The sequence below is a fragment of the Lemur catta genome, chromosome 17, assembly GCF_020740605.2.
Source record: "Lemur catta isolate mLemCat1 chromosome 17, mLemCat1.pri, whole genome shotgun sequence".
Classification (NCBI taxonomy): domain Eukaryota; kingdom Metazoa; phylum Chordata; class Mammalia; order Primates; family Lemuridae; genus Lemur; species Lemur catta.
The window spans coordinates 39,624,557-39,641,234 of NC_059144.1; the positions used below are offsets into that span (position 1 = coordinate 39,624,557).

Here is a 16,678-nt window from a genome sequence, read left to right on the forward strand (position 1 = left end):
GATGAGCCTGGGACATCTTACAGTGCCAGAAAGTAACAATGTGCTCAGTAAAGAAATAAACAAACCCCACAGTGATGGGGTCTGTCAGAGGGACACAAGGGCCAACGGGAAGAGGTCCCGACTGCCAAAGCTGGAACAAAATGAGCAATACAATAAATTGGTAGTACTGGATCATAACCCAAAGTGTAAAGTGACTGCCTTGAGTCCAGTAGAGACAAATATCCCGTATAGAAAAATTCCAAACAACGTATGTGGGTACTCTGCCCTCCAGGAGGTGGAGCACAACCCCTCACTCCTGACAAGTGGTCTGGGCCGCGCATTGTGACATCCTTCCAAAGAGCACAGTACGGTGACCTCCAAGGGCAGGAGAAAAAAAATTAAAAAAAAACAAAAACAAAGAACACAGTATAGAAAGGGAAGAAACTTCTACCACAGCCAGGTGATCAAAAGTCAACATCAGCAGGGATAGAGCCTACGTGCCTTTGATACGATGTAATGAAAATAGCCATTTACCTCTGTGGTCTTCCACCCCAAGGCCCATTACACCACCGTCTTGTCATGAGAATACATCAGACAAATCCCAACTGCAACATTCCACAAAACACCTGACTCCCCAAAACTGTCAAGGTCATCAAAAACAAGAAGAGTCTGAGAAACTGTCACAGGCAAGAGGAGCCTAAGTAGACATGACAACTAAACGTCATGTGATATCTTAGTGGAAAAGGTAAGGAAATCTGCATGCAGCACGGTGGGTAATAACACACCCCTAACGATTGATTCATCGTGAGAAATATGTCACACGAATGCACGACGCTAGTAACAGGGGACACTAACACGGGAACTCTCAGCACTATCTTCACAACTTTGCTGAAAATCTAAAACGGCTCGGAAATTAAAAGTTCATTTTTTAAAATATAGTAAAAAAATGACGGAATGACTCCTTCAGTCTAGGTGGTCACCAAAAGCCTCTCTGCGGAGACAACATCCCAGCCGGGTCTGAGCTACGAGAAACAGGCAGCCAGGACCCAGGGCCACACGTCCCGGCAAAGGACACGCAGGGGCTCCAGGGAGGAGCAGAGAAGGAGGCGGCCAAGCGGAGTCAGGGGAGAAGAGGGACAAGGTGAACCGAAGGTCGCAAAGGACACGGAGGTGAAACGGGGCTGGCCCAGGGAGGCGGCCCAGAGTGACTTCGGACCTTAAGGTCACTGCAAGGAGTTGGCAAAACGACACAGGATCTGACCCACGTTTTGTAAGATCGTCCTGGCTGCTGCGGGCAGAGGGTGGCAGTGGGGCACATGAGAGAAGGGACGACAGTCACCCCAGAGCAGTCATGCTCCAGGCAGCACAGAGAGGGGTGCCACCTGGTGAAGGGCTAGGAGCATCCAGAGGGTACAGAGGAAGATGAGGAGAGAGGTCTCCACGCACAGGTGGGGCCTGAGCAGGGCAGGCTTCCTGCCCTGGGTGACCATCCCCGACTCTGACCCTTGGGGAAAAGTCTCCACACCGGGGCTACACGGCATCACAGGCGTGTCCAGGAAGGAAGCGGCTCTCAGTGCAATCCTGCTGTGCCACTTACTGCCCATGCGACACAAGTTTCCTCATCTGCAAAGTGGGAAGGACGCCTACCCCATAAGGGGATCAGAGTTCAGCAAGAGAAAGTTCCCGGTAAGAGCAAGAGCCTTCATAAAAGCTGTCAGCAAGTGCTATTTTTACAAGCCCAAGATGGAAGGACTCTTAGAGAGAATCTAATCCAAGACCCTATTTCACAGATAACAAAACAGAGGGACAGAGACAGGGTGTCCAAGCCCCTGAGGAAAGTGAGTGGCAGAACGAGGACAAGACCCACCCCTCCTGGCCCCCTCCCCCTGGGCTCTCTCTACTCTGTCCCATTTCCTGCTGGACCACAATCAATTCTGACCACATCAAGGGGCCAGAAAGTGGCCGAGTGGCATATGCCTCCCTCATCACCCACGGTCTCAAAACACCTGCGTGAAGGCACCTTCCTTGCTCAAAAGCCCCCCATGGCTTCTCTCTCCATCTGGGTACTAGAACCTTCTGCCGTGAGGCAAGGGCAGCCCTCTGGCCCGGCCTCCTCCTCCTCCCGCTCCCCAGCCAGCCTGGCCTTGCCACATGAGATGCCTCCTCCTCTCGGAGCCCTGCCAGGGAGCAGCAGCCCGCTCGCGTCCAAGGTCACAGCCTCGACCATCTGACCCCCAGCTTTGCCCAAAATGACATAGTGTCTTACAAAATCCCTCACAACACTTTTTGCTTCAGACACCACTAAGGAGTCACTTTTTGCGACACTCTAGCTAGATCAGAATCTCCTTCCCATAGGGCCTGCGATAACCCCCTCCTTCTAGCCTTTTCCTCCTTCCTCGTCACCCTGAGCGCTGGGCTGTGTGCACTCGCTGACTTGTTGAAGGAATAAAAACACCTTGGTACAACCATTATGTTTGGAGATGAGCCTTTTCATCAACCAAAGATATGAAAAATACTCCAGTAGCTCATTTTTAAAAGCACCCTGAAGGCAAAAGTGAGTAACTGCTTCCTTTTGGGAAGCCTCATAAAATCTCTCTCCCCAGGACCAAATGCAAAGTACCAATCCCTCAATTAGAAGACACTGAGGAGTCTCCTACAGGCTTCTGAATAAAAACATAAACTGTGTTTGCCCTAATTTGCTACATTTTGAAATAAATGCAAACACCGGCCCCAGGATTCCAGAAAGCCCTGCATTTCCTTGTTAGCTCTAACCCAAGACCACCGTTTTCCAATGAAGTGGGCTGACTTCATCCCACTTCTTCGATTTGATTCCAAAGAGGCCTGTTGTTAAAATCAGAAAACTAGCAGCAGCTGGAGACTCCGGTTGCTTCCAGAACATGCTTCATTTAAATTCTGACTCCTGAAAGTCACCCTGTGGAGAGGTAGCCAGCTGCCCTCTGTCATGACACACAAGTAAAATTTACTGTCAGGACGATTCCCGACAAGTCAGTACACCTACACAGACACGCAAGGGAAAGAAAATCAAGAAGAGGAGATTTCTCCATAAATTAGGTTCATCCATCAAAGGTCCTACATCAAAATCCGACGAGAGTTGCAACGTCAGCTCAGAGAGCCACACTTCACTGCTCTGCAACAACAAAAACAAATTCCAATTTCCTCCTTAGCTCTTGAATAGATAATACAAGATTTTTACTCACCTTTGGAGCGAGTAGAGATATCCATGCCCTCTACCACCTCCTGTTCTGTTTTTATTTCCTCTTCAGCCAAGCTGAAACAGAGCAAATTATGTTCATGTTTAGGTAGGCTGAGAACTTGCCCCATGGGGGGCAGCTGTTTGGAAGATCTAGCAACAAACCCACCTTGAAGACATTCCCCCTTCCTTGTCCAGGGGTTGGGGAGGAAGAAACCCACACCTGATTTCAACAAAGCGTTCAAACTCCTAAAGGAGTTTTTTAAAACACAAGGTTGTTCGTTTTTTTAAGCTAAATTACTATTCCAGTTGTCATGCTACTGGGGGACGCAAAAGGCATTTTTTTAGACACACAATTACAATGTACCCCTGTGGGCCAATGAGAACCCAGCCTTCAAATAAACAAGTTTCTCACTGTTAACACGGGGTTCAAAGGCAGGCAGGTCGGAGGTGTACTGCAGAGTACCCAGACTTCTAATCTCTGAATTCTTCAAGCCAAAGAGTATTTCCCAGACCTCCCCTCTAAATCTTACAATTTTCCCAATGAGGAAGGAACATGAAAAAAAGATATAGGTTAAATTACAAAGCAGAAAAATACACCCAGGCAAAAAGCTAAAAACTCGGTCTTAGAACATTCAACGTAGAAGCATTTATCCCAAGAATTAAGATTGGGGTCTCCACACTTCCATCCCCTGAATGTTTCCTCTCTGTAACAGATGTCGCTTGCTATCGCCTCGTGACTAATTATCCCCCACCACAAAAGTGGAATGAGGAAGGATTACTTAAAGGACACAAGGCTGAGAGTTGAGGGCTGGGGAGAAAAGAGAATAAAGCAGGTTTCTCTGCTGGCAAGGTCTGTCATCCAGAACTTTCTCCCCCTCTCGGCTGGAACTTGGGTTAAACAGAGAGCCGGTCGCTTCAGATCTTCCCCTCACAGATAAGCTCACAAGCTAAACCAAAGGAAGAAATGATGTTCTCCTTTTACAGGTGCAAATGGTTTGAGGTGCTAGAGCTTTCCAAAACATTCAGGGTGCAACTGAAGTGACAGGAATCTGAGCAATGACTCTAGATGCAATTCCATCAGACTGTAGTTCAACGAGAAGAAACAGGTGCATCACCCGTTCAATTGATACGGATGGAATTTTCCGTGTGGAAGACTCAAAGCCAGGACAGGACGGAGGAGGCTGAGGAAGAGAGAATGTCCCGTCCGTGTACAGTGGTCTGGGACTGCAATGAGGCAAAAGACAAGTCCAAACAGGCAGCCTCAGGCCTGGAACCTGAACCCCAGTGTAAGATGAAGATGTGTTTAGGAGAGTTCTGCGTTGGCTGGGAGAAAAAGATTCAGGATGGGAGCTAGGGAGAAAGGAAAAGATTATACCCCAGAATTAAATTATAGGAGCTTGGAGGCCTCAGACTTAACTAGTCCCAGTAGAGAGAAGAAAGGAACGTAGTTAGGGTTTAAATCAGAATACTAGCATGTTTAACATTCTGATATCGAACACTGTCAACAATTTCACTTACACAGCATCTGTAGAGAAAGCCTGTGACCAAAAAAAAAAAAAAATGACCAAAGAAACAACTGACATATTGTCACAAATGGTTTTCATCAGAAGAAAGCAGCCTGCTAAATTTAAACACTTCACTTATATGCAATAATACAACAGTGATTTATTGGAGGTGATTTTAGCACTAATACTTTCTACTCCAACTTAAGAGGAAAACATTCTCAACTCAGGAACGTCGCACTCTGCCTGGAACATACATAGGTTGTCCAACTGGATGCTGCTGATGAGTTCTTGCTTGGAGTGATTGGAAATAAATTTTCACAAAAAGCCCCATGCAGCCCTCAGAGATGGGTAGATGGTTAACTTCAAAAGAACAAATAGCAACCTTGATCTTTGTAGCAACTCAAATTCTGTTTCCCTCTTTAGCATGAAGTATGTGAAATCCTAAACTTTTTGAAACCAATCCAGTATTTTTAGTGGTAGAAAAAAATGCTAATCTGTGATCCAACCAAAATGTACAGTGGTGAAGGAAACAATTATGCATAACCGAGCCAAAAAAACCCACTTGAAGGATTTCTGCAGCTGAAAACATTCAAAGGTGTATTGATCTTGAGGGAAGGCTGCATTCACGAGAACAATTATTTGGCTTGTAACAGCCTAGAGGAGCTGAATACTTCAGGCAGGAATGCTGAGAGGCGAAGAAAATGCAAACGAGTTATGTGGTGACTATTTGCTGCCGAGTTTAAGATAATTCTGGAGCAGAAGAGAGAGGGAGGAAAAAGTTAAGCTGTTTTATCTTTCCAAGTATTATAAGTGGGCACCATTATAACCTAACTTTAGCAATAGCACCACCACTTTATAGCCCAGGATTTCAAGCACAACAATTTAAGAAAACCATCTTTTTCACAGATCAGCAAGCTATCCTTTTAAAAGGAACCTGTGCACCCACATGCATGCATGCATGCATGCACACGCGTGCACACACGCACGCACGCACGCACACACACACACACACACACACACAATCTTGTATTTGACTAAAGGAAATTGCAGTGTCTATGCATTAGAAGAGAGGGGGGAAAAAAAAAACTTCGTTTACAAAAGCAAAGACCAGAATGCAAAATTAGTCATTTTGAATAGCCACATCTAAAGGGACTTCCTTTTTTCTACACCACTAATCTCTCTCTCCCTCCCCTCCTCTTCTTTTTTTGGTTTAGTGTTAAAAACAAGTAAATTATTAGGGGGGAAAAAAACTATGAATATTACATCAAAAGTGGTATCAACAAAAGATTTGTACCTGTCTGAACGTCCCACAGATGTTGGTCAATTTTAGGTTAAGAACTATTCAGTCATTTGGGAGGGGATAAAAAAGTCAAATAATAATTCTTAAAAAGAAAAAGCAACTACATCTGGAAAAAATACTTTGAACTTCTGTCATTAACACAGTAAGGTCTTAGAAAATAGACAGTTTCTCTCCTTCCATATCTGATAGCTTCCAGCGACCCTGATCATTTAAATCAAAAACAATGAGACAAACATGCCCTTGTTTCAAACTGACATTACTTTTTTTCTTCTTTAAAGGTCTGTTGAGGAGACTAGACTCCCCTCCCCGCTAAAGAAATGGGTGACAATTACCTGAAAACCAAACAACAGCCTCTCACCCCAACAGGAAAATACACTATCAACTAGTTATGTACATTGTATACACTACCACCACCACTTGCACTCACATTTACCCAAGTCACTTGCCTGTGGATTTCACAAACTGACACGTTTCAGGCAATTCAGAGAAGAAATAATAGTGCCTGCAAACACAATCAAGACCATCCCATCTAGTTCCAAAAAGAATAAAGATTTCTCCCCCAATGCATGAGCAAGAAAGCCTTACGCTTACTTCTTATCCTGCATGCACTGAAAAAAGAGCAATTAAAAGTTGCAGATGAACTGCTGCACCTCCAGGATGCTTTAAGCCTTCTGATTATTAATTCTGAAGACTCAGGGCTGGTCCGTAATTCCCAGGAATCTCATCCCCAACACTTGTAAAAGAGAGAGAAAAAGAAAAGAAAAAGCATCTAGTTTTGAAAGAAAAATGCCTGGATACACAATGCCCAGATATTTCTATTCCCCAAGTGCCCCATGCCCCTACTGACTTTTAACGAAGAATATCTAAACCCATCTAGAATATATAACCAACATGCATAAGACTCTGGTTCTACAGATGAGGATCATCTCACAACAATTCAAGAATCATGCATCATTCGAAAGGACTTTTCCTGGTTTTTACTTTCATTCAAAATACCCAAATGGTCCAGGCTGTAAGAAATACTTAATCCCCAAGGCACAACATCTTCCTCTTCCAGATAACAAAATAGTTAACATCAGAATAAAAAACCATGCTTCCCTAAATCTGCAATTAATTTTTTAAGAAATTTGGGAGGGGGGGAGGGAATGGTTAGCAGAGCAGCTTTATATAAGCACTCACCTAAAACAGGCAGAGTCATCGGTAGCTAAGCTATTTATGCAGGATTCTTAAAATGGCGTCTGGCAACACTGCCTCATTCCTGTATTGAAGCTAAAATGGTAGCAGTTTGTTCAATAGCTGTAGCTCTTGTTTAAGCAGCCCTGCTAGTTTCAAAGCCACCTTCCTAAATATCAGAACTAGGAAAAGCTCAACCAAGGGATACCAACAACCCAACGTTTGGAAGCTTAAAAAAAAATCTGCAATGACAAGGAGAGTTTGTGAAGTCACAGGTTCGTAAGGAAAAGCCTTCCCTTTTAGATCCTGAGCCTTCAACATGAGGCTCTGTGATGAGGCCCCAATGCCCTCAAATTAGGTGGGTAGAAGGTTAGGAATTCTGCAGCCCCGTGGCATAAAATGCAGACAGACAGGTGTCTGTGCAAACACAAAAATGTTCCAAGGGAGCAGGCTGGGGTGGTGTGCGGGGTGGAGAGGAAGCCTGTTCCCCCTTCTCAGTCTATTAGAAACCAGCTTTGCATCCATACCAAAAAGGAGCTAGATAAAATGAAAGTGCTTCAAGAACAGCAGGCATCTGAAAAGCCAAGCTAAAGGGCTGCACCTCAGTCTGAGGCCAAGGTAAAATAAAAGGGCTGTTTATAAGCCTGAAAACAGCCACCAAATACCCAGCCCTCTGAAGCAGCCAGTCCTAAGACAGTTAACCTCAAGGAAAGACAATCCGAGGCTGCAGAGGAGAAACACAAGTAAAACATTCCCCTAGCCAATGCACAGGATACTCACAAATTAGATTTTTGTCCACTCCCAACAGAGCCCTGAGAATTAACAATGGGTTTCGCAAAACCCGCTTTTAGAGGCCGAACTAACAGCCTCATAGTGGATAATGTAATTTACTGTTATAGGGCTGAGAATTGGCCTCAGAACTCCTCTGGTGCTGGGAGTGGGGAGTTTCAAGGTGACTGCTTTTTAGCTTCAGGGGAGAAAGGAGGGCACGGTGCCCAAGGCCATGCCAGGGCAAGGATGGGCTACTGGGCCTGCGTCAGCCAGTAGGTAGGTAGTCGTGATCAGGGTGGGGGGTGGCAGCCCACCGGCTGCGGAGCTGGCGTCCGCACTGCCTGCTTGTTTGTCTGCAAGGAGAGCGGGGAGGGGGGAAGGGCAACCACAGTCTTAGCAACCTGAAGCCAAGGGTGAGTCCTCACTCATTTTTGCATTTTAACAGCAACCAAAGGGCCTCTAAAATTATTACCTTTTTAAATCTCTGCTGTGGGGTGGTGAAGGCCCCTTTGAATGTACCCTTCTTTTCAGGGTCAACTAGAGGCAAAGCTAGATCTAGGGCTCCCAGGCTGACAAACGTCTGTCGCCTCTGTCACAGGAGAGAGAAGGGGAAAGAGGGCAAAAGAAACAAAGAGATCACGTATTGGAAGTGGCTGGACTTTTAAAAACCTACCTTTGCCTTCAGGGTTTTCTAGGTGACTGTCACCCTGCAAGTGTTTTCCCCTTCCCCTATTTAAGACCTGGTGCAGTTTCCCCACCATTTCTCCCAGGGAAAGAAAAGGGGGAATGTTTTGTTTAAAAGAAAAGGGGTTACAAGAAAGAAAGGAAAAAAAGCTATTGTTTTCATCCCTAATTTATAATCCAAGAGGCCCCATTGTTTCTTTCTTTCTGACTCAAATCTTTGAGCTGTTAATTATAAAAGTAACTGGACTTGGCTCCAACGGGCTAACTATGTTCATGCTCAGCAATTAGAAAAACTCTGTAGAAAGTTTACGGAGTGATTATATATAATTAATTCCTAGTTACAGACTGAACACTGACCACTTTCTGGAGCTAATAAAAGCAGTTACTCCCCCTCCCCCACGTGAACGCCACTTAATTTCCCAAAGCAGAAAGTGAATCCATCCTGGAGGGTCTTGAAGGAAAAAAAAAAAAGAGGAATCAAAAGCTCCAGTGTGTCTGTGTTTGTTCCTTGCAGCTGTGCATCCTCTTTGGGGACTGAGGCGGCAGAAGGAAAAAAGAAAACAGCCCAATGTTCTGTTCCCCCCTGTGCAATTTACAAACGTGGCAGAAGAGAACATTCTACCTTGATGAGAAAAGGAAAGGGGGGGAGGGGAGATGCCCTAGGAACAGAATGTAGGAGACTCTTCAGCTTGGCAGATCTGCTTTTCCTAAAAGGAACAAAGATGGTAGAAATTTCCAGAAGGCCCGTTCTCAGTCCAGCCACTGCAATTGTCAATCTTTAACCTTTCCTCCAAGTCTATTGGTTCAAAAGCTACACAGAGGAGCCCCATTGGGCTGCTCTGTGAGCCAGCACTGCTGTCCCTACCTAGTCCTGCTGCAATGCAGACATTTATATTTTTTTTTTCCCCTTTAGTGAAACTGGACAATAATGCTACTTTGAAAGCAATTAACTTTTTACAGACCCATGCTTGGTGGTGGCCACAGTTACCAGAGGAAAAGTGGCTAGCTTGGTCCAGGGCAGGGAACTTGCTGGGGCTGCACATTTGAAAACAGATCTTGGCTTTCCAAACCTGTGGGAGCCATTTTAATGAAAGCTTTTAGAGGACAAATGCCTTGCCCTTAAGTTCCCTTCCAGCCCAACAAACACAGTATTATGCAAACGTTGAAGGCACCAAACCAGGAGTCTTGTGATTAGATATTGCTTCTAGGAAGGCCACAAGAACCTCAATATGTAATTTCCATTTACAGCAAGGAGATAAGAACAAAGAAATAGCTGAGTGTCCAAACTTACTTGTGTGGGGTAGAGGCACTGTTCAGCTTTAAGTATATAACATCATTAACTGCCTGCACTTTTACTCTAAGAAGTTGGCCTGCCTTACACAGACTTTTCTCAACTTAGAATTTGGTACATTTCTCCTGATTAAACGAACCTTTTTCCAAGTGGTGTCAAAAGGTGGGTTGCTGGACACTACTTTAAAAGAAAAAAGATTACTGACTCCACAAAGTTGGCGTAACACAGCAATTGAATATATTTCCAGCTTTTATAGCCATGCCGGATTGGTCTCCAAGCTGGCAATTTATGTAGTGAAGTTCTGGGGAAATTCTGAAGGTAATGCTAAACAAGAGTCTACTTTCTCCACTTTTAAATTCTACCTATAGCATTAAGAGATCAGGGGAAATGTAAAATGTGAGAAATAAATCATATGTAAGGCTAGCGTGCGTACAGGTGTGTGGGTCAGGCTTGGAAAAAGGCTGAATCTCTTGGTCAGTGAGTCCTGAATCAAACCAAGTTTGGTGGCAGATGAGATTTTACACTGTATGTGAAGTATCCTAAAACATAAGTACTGACACCACCGCCCCCAACACACACCACCACCACCAGCTCCTCCCCCACCAATGTTTTTAGGGCTCTGTGCCTCTAAGAACAGGCAGTTTCATTACATTTCACAGGCAGGTCACCTACCCACAGTTCTAATAACCAAACAAACCCCATTAAAGGTCCAGAGTCAAGTCACAACGAACTGAACATTTCTCCCCTGGCTGAGGGTAAACAGGAAGTATAATCTTCAATCCTAGCTGCAGGTTATCAGGAAAAACAGTGGATTCAAACAGTCACCTAAAATCAAGACACTCTTTCAAAAGCCCTTATTTTGTTCCTGCAAATGAAGCCCCCAACTGCTGTAGCCAAGACCCCCTATTACAAACAGACCCCAAATGTTCGCAAAACTCTTTCTACATGGTCACAGAGGAAATGGATTGCTTTACTTACCCAACAAATGTTCAAGCAACCGTCTCATTTTTCCACAGTTAGGAAGAGAGAACAGGCTGGCAGATTTGGGACTTGATCAAAAAGGAAATTTTTTTAAACAGTTACATGGTATTATTAAAAACACACACAACAACAACACCACAACCCAACAACTGACTATGGAATGCTGTCATGAGCCACAGCCATGATTTTATTTCCTCTGCACTCTATCACACAGGAGGACAGAGGATACAATGTGAAAAGGGGGGGGGGTAGGAAAATGAAAACAAGGATAAAAGATAACATTAGTTCATTGAAATCATGCAAGAGTAGAAAGCTAAGGGATTCAAAGAGTCCTCAGATTTTTGCTTGCAGGATGTTGTCCAAGATCTCTCCCCCACCACCACCACCCCTTAATCCCCATCCCTACTCCAAAAACTTCCTCCAAAGCCTAGAAAACACTTTCACAAACATTTGCTGGCTGTAGGCTGGCTTGCAGAAGAACACTCTGTATCAACCCAAGTCAGGAAAAAGGCTGAACAATTGTAGTTTCAAGTGAAGAACCCCTGTAGGATGAGAAAAGACCATGTACAGACACCACCACCCACCTAGGCCCAGGAGCCAGACTCTCCCCTTAGCACTGCTCTGCTGAGGGCTGGGTTCTTTTGCAAACACACGTCCTCTCTTGTCAGAACTTAGTCCAGACTTCCCAGAACCTCTCTGGAGAGGCCGACTTGCCTGCTCTGCTGTCTGCCATGAGCTCTCCTTGGAGAGGAGCCTGCCTGCTCCTTACCTTCCATTTTCTTCCCCCAGCAGGCATGTGGCACAAGAGAAGACAATAGTGCAGGGGAGGGGGGGACTGCTCAGAGAGAGAGAGAGGAAGAGAGAGGGAAGGGGGGAAAAAAGGAGAAAGGGGGGGAAAAAAGCTTCTTTTTTGGCATACCAGGATCTAGCTTCAAACTATTCCAGAAACACCATGCCCTGGTGGAATAAAAGGTGTGCCAGGCCCTTGCCAGTTTGCAAAATCAAGCTATGGCTAATGGCTACTTAGCCATGTGACCCAAGAAAGCAAAAAAATTCTCTCTAAACAGTTCCAAGTTAACATAAGTGCTCTGGGGGTGAGTGTGGCACGGCCAGCCACAGAGAAATCACACTGCTCGCCCACAATTCGGATGTCTCAGAGGGAGGGGGGAAAAAGATGGTTAAAAAGTCGAGCTTACCTCTGTGGATGCATTGTTAACACTGTGTAATGTCAATACTTATAAAACATGGAGGACAGGCTCCTAGTTCTCACAGAAAAAGGGTTTGGCACTTCGGCTGATGATCTGGCCGCCTAATAAAAGCTCATCCCCGATTGGCTGCCCCGGCAAATCCGAGTGTAAAGCCGGCCCGGATTGGCTGAAACACTTCCTGAGCGATTATCTTTGTGAGGCTCGGGTGAGCAAGAGCCATCCTGTGCATAGAAAAAGACAGGCTAAGCTAGGCCTTTTGCAGCAAGAAAAACTTGGGAAAGGGGCCCCCGCACGCACTTCTCCCACACCCTGGCTAGATTTCCCGGCACGGGCGACCCAGTGCAGCCAGCCTGAGCTGCTCCAGCAAAGCCTGAGGCCCGGATGCCCCTGGGAAGAGGGTTTCTGGGGTGGGCTGAAGGGCTCAGCCTCACCTGCCCCCGCAGAAGCGGCCCCTTTCTAAGGAGGAAGGCTAGCCCTCTTCTAGAACAGCCAGCAGAGTGGCTGTCCAAGGGGAAGGGGAAGCTGGGGAGCGGGGAGCCCCAGGGAGGAGGCCAAGGGGCCAAGCAGGAGGGCCTGGGCCAGGCCTCTGAGGAGCTGGGCTTCCCAGGCAGCACAGGAGGCCCCAGCAACGCCGCAGAGAGCAGCCTGGCTTCCCCGAGCAAAGAGGAGTCGCGCAGCTGGGGGGAGGAGGGGAGCAGAGTGGTCAAGTTTGCATAGTCATTGTCAAAATGCCTCCTGGAAAAGCAGGCCAGGGAGCCATTAGCCTCTCGCCCCCCTCGGACAGTCCTCAAAAGAAAACCAAAATGGGTTCCTGCCTCCCTGCCAAGATGCCAAGGGGGGCCCCTCTCGTCCTTACCCTAAGAAAAGCCAAATGCGCTCCTAGCAGGCCACATGCCTGGATCTACCAACTTCCCGGCCCCTCCCCCACCGCGAGGCCTGCTAAACCTGTCAGTTAAACAAAAATCTGACTTCCGTATTAGTCTGCGATGCCTTCAGCTTCCTGCCTGTTAACCCTCTCTCGGACTCGGGGCCTGGCTGGGAAAAAACTAGGCCCTGAGATCACAGAAAAGGCCTGTGGAAAAATACCAGCTGCAGCTCTCCCGGCAGATGCAGAAAGAGAGAGAGGAGCCGCTGTCTCTCGCCTTTGCTTCCCAAGGAGGCGTGTACCTTCTGAATCCAGGGCACAGGCAGTGCCTCTCGGCTGAGAAGCCATTGAAATCCGGAGGGAGGGAGAGACATGGCAAACCCAGCGAGGAAACAAGAAGCCCCATTATTAGTCAGGCCTACACCCACAGGTTAGCCCTTCCTGCCACAGTCATCCCCCCGTGTGTGCTTGGGGAACCCGGCTCTCCGTGGTGGGCAGGCAAATCCCATGAGCTTCACAAGGATTCCTGCTTCCATTTCTTCCCACAGAGGACGGCTTCTTTTTGTCCCCTAAGGCAGATGGAACAGCTATGTCACACACAACCCTACGCTTGACACCCCCTCCTCCCCTGTGGCCCCCATCTCTGGCGCTGCTCCCCAGTAAAATATTAACTAGTTGTTCAGAGCTGCTTATAATTCTACCCATTTCCATAGCATTAGGAGGTCTTTGCCTGTTTCCTCCCTAAAGCTGCCTTTGTAGTTGGTCTGTACCCAGAGAAAGAAAAGGCAAATCGAAAAGGACCTTAAAATGTCCAAGCTTGCTTTCTTTCCTCCTTCTTTTTTAAAAGACAAGGTGCTTTAATTAATGAGATTTCTTAAAACAGCAAGCTGGAACAACAGAGGCTAAGTAAACACCATTCTTTAGAGGCTGGAGAAAGTTTCCAGAGCTGACGCGGCCATATGCCAGGAGGTAAAACTATGGAGCAATAAAGTCTCCCCTCTCCTCCTAAAATTAGGACTTGTGGGCTTTCGTGTCCCACACTGTTCCCACAAAGAAAACAAGGAGCTGATGGCTCGCCCTCCCTGCAACCCCCTCTCCCCCACGGACAACAGATGCCCACTGCGTGTACATAAATTCCTCCTGGCTGGGACTCTTATATCAAACAGACTCAGGACCGAGCCAGGAATCCGAGCACGCCACGCTGCAAGGGCAGCGCCCAGGCTTTAGAGTTGTTAAGGCTGCCCAGGCAAGATGCAGGGAGGGACAACTCCACGGCCACCAGGCCAGACAAAGGTCCAGCACTCAGGACAACAGGCCTGGGCCTGACCAGAAGGGAGGGGCCTGCTATTCATGGGGGTGGAAACCTATACAGGGAGACCACATGGGGGACAAGGGACAGAGGCCACAGCTGACCAGCCTGTGGCCCCCACCCCCAGCCATGTGGGCACAGGACCATGTGGATACTGTTTGTTTCCATGGATGTTGCTTTGGGGAGAACAAACAGGACTGTGGGGTTGGTGGGGCGGATCTCACATGCAGTTCGCTCCACGACCCGATGAGGAAATGAAATGGGCCGCTGGTGCTCTGTGGATTTAAACCTGGGATTAAAGCTTGTTGCATAAGCAGCTGCAGCATCCTCCCGTCCCTCCCTCCCTCCCTCCCCCTGATCACTTGATCACTAGAAATGTTTTCTGGGGCAAAGAGCAGGAAGCCGCTGGCTTATTCTGGCAGCTCTGCTCTGTTTGAGGAATGCTGTTGGCATTCGGGTAGGTCTGGGGTTATCTGGAAAACGGCAATTCGGCTGGGGACAGAGACAAAAGTATGATGGCAGATGTAACCCTGGGAGGAACACAGATTGAAAAGGAAGCCTGGGGCAGGCCTACTAAGGGCCCCTGGGCTTGATGGAATGTGGCAGATAAGCAGGAAATAAAGAAAACAGAATGTTGCAGGCCTCAACCTAGAGATCCATTCAGTGGCTCTTCTCAAAGCCCCACGGCAATAAGTAGTCCCAGCAGCTACTAGCAAATCAGTGCTTTATGGAGACTGATTCCATGAGGTAGGGAGTATTGTTAGAAACCTGGAACTGGGCCCAGAGAGGTGAAGTGAGCTGCCCAAGGTCACACAGCTGGCAAGTGCCAGAGATCACACTTTTCCAACGCAGTTATGACTTCATATCCCTAAACTTTGTACCTTCACCTGCCCCTAAAGAAACAAAAACAAAGCAGAACACAGAAACAATGAAAACGGCAGAAACAATGAGGCTAAAAACTACAAACAGCAACTATGTGACCTGTGTCCTCTTTTAGGAGGTTGACCCTTTTGAGATAGGTTTTAAGGACTGCATAATGGAGCGGGGAGACTTTTGGATTAGACTCATTCAAACCCCCTTATTACAGACTGAGGCCAGAGAAGGTTCCCCTCTCCCTACAAACCTCCAACAAGATGTCAAGGCGAACACTTTGCCATCTCTAAAATTAGGCTTGCATATTCCTTAAAAACAGTGGTTCTTAACCAGGGGCAGAGTTTGCCTTTGCCTTCCCGCCACCGGGGGACCTTGAGCAATGCCTGGAGACTTTTACGTTGTCACAACGAGGGGGCTGATGCTATTGGGTGAAGACCAGGGATGCTGCAAAACATCCCACAGTGCACAGGACAGCCCCCCACAGCAAGGAACTATCTAATCCAAAATGTCTGTAGTGCCAAGGTTCAGAAACCCTGGCTTAAATGAAACAGAAGAAAAAAATTCAATCATTGTACCTCTGGATAGAAAAGCCAACACAGGTCCAAACAAGCAGGTTCCTTGGTGATATTAATAAGCAATGAGCTAATAAAAATAGATTAAAACGTGTCTCTGTTAATATTCCCAGGGGTTAGAGAGAATGGGGGACACAGTCAAGCCGTAGGAAGCCAGGCCGAGAGTGTCTGTCGCAGTAATAAAGCTGGTCTGGCAGGGCTGGCCCCAGCCCCCTTCCCCAGGCAGCCTCCTAGCCGGGGCCTGGCCTCGCTGAAATGGCTCTCCAACCCCGCTGGCCCGCGGCCAGGCGAGCGGCAGGAGGAGTGCCCCAGCATGCTGCATCCCGAGATAGCCTGTCCGGCTGACTATGAAAATAAGCACACTTGCAGTTATCTGCCTCCAGCCAGCAGCAGGCCTCTCGACCGTTATGCGAAATGCACAGGACTGAGGCAGGGAAGTGTTTTAAATATCTTGTTTTGTTTTGTTCCTTTGGGGCCAATTAGAACCCAGGCTAACTTCGGGCTCGGTGGCAGAAGGGCTCACCTTCAGAGCATGGAGCTGACTCTGTCCAGGCAGATAGGACACGGCCCTCCCTTGGAAAAGATATCCACCCTGGGAGGGGTGTGGGTTTTTTTCCTTCTTTCTAGGAGGGACTGGCAGGATTAGACACATGGCGGGAAGGAAAACAAAAAGGGCTGGTGGAGAGGGCAGGGGGTGTGATCCGCGCCCCACCAGGCAGATGGCCACCGTGTGGGTGGGGAGAGAGGATGAGAGGGACGCAGGAGCAAAATGAAAATGAGAAGGAGAAGAACTCAGGACCTGCTTTTTTTCTTTTCTTCCTAGCAATTACTACTATGGACAGAAGATGACATATTCATTTGCTGTTTGTCTCTCTCCCACTTGTCCTGTGGTTCTCAGTGGGGGATATTTTGCCCCCCAAGGGGGCAACTGGCAATTTCTGGAGACATTTTGG

General features: G+C 47.2%; 1 protein-coding gene and 1 long non-coding RNA gene across 11 annotated transcripts in view; one reads left to right on the top strand and one right to left on the bottom strand.

The window, feature by feature from the left end:
• Positions 1-13,212, bottom strand: part of ZMYND8 (zinc finger MYND-type containing 8) — a 111,546-nt gene extending 98,334 nt beyond the window's left edge. For 9 of the 10 annotated variants that reach the window (XM_045528505.1, XM_045528502.1, XM_045528501.1 and 6 more), the window contains exons 1-2: positions 12,095-12,327; positions 3,198-3,268 (exon numbers count right to left, since the gene is read on the bottom strand). In XM_045528505.1, the coding sequence (XP_045384461.1) occupies positions 3,198-3,268; positions 12,095-12,108 (85 nt within the window). In that variant the 5' untranslated portion in view covers positions 12,109-12,327. Of the gene's footprint in view, positions 1-3,197; positions 3,269-12,094; positions 12,328-13,192 lie in introns of those variants that run through there. The other variant, XM_045528506.1, reaches the window with a different exon arrangement.
• On the top strand, positions 8,032-10,075 carry LOC123622297. The gene is made up of 2 exons (XR_006729452.1): positions 8,032-8,214; positions 8,474-10,075. It is a non-coding gene; the product is annotated as an uncharacterized LOC123622297 (long non-coding RNA).
• Positions 13,213-16,678: the final 3,466 nt, after the last annotated feature.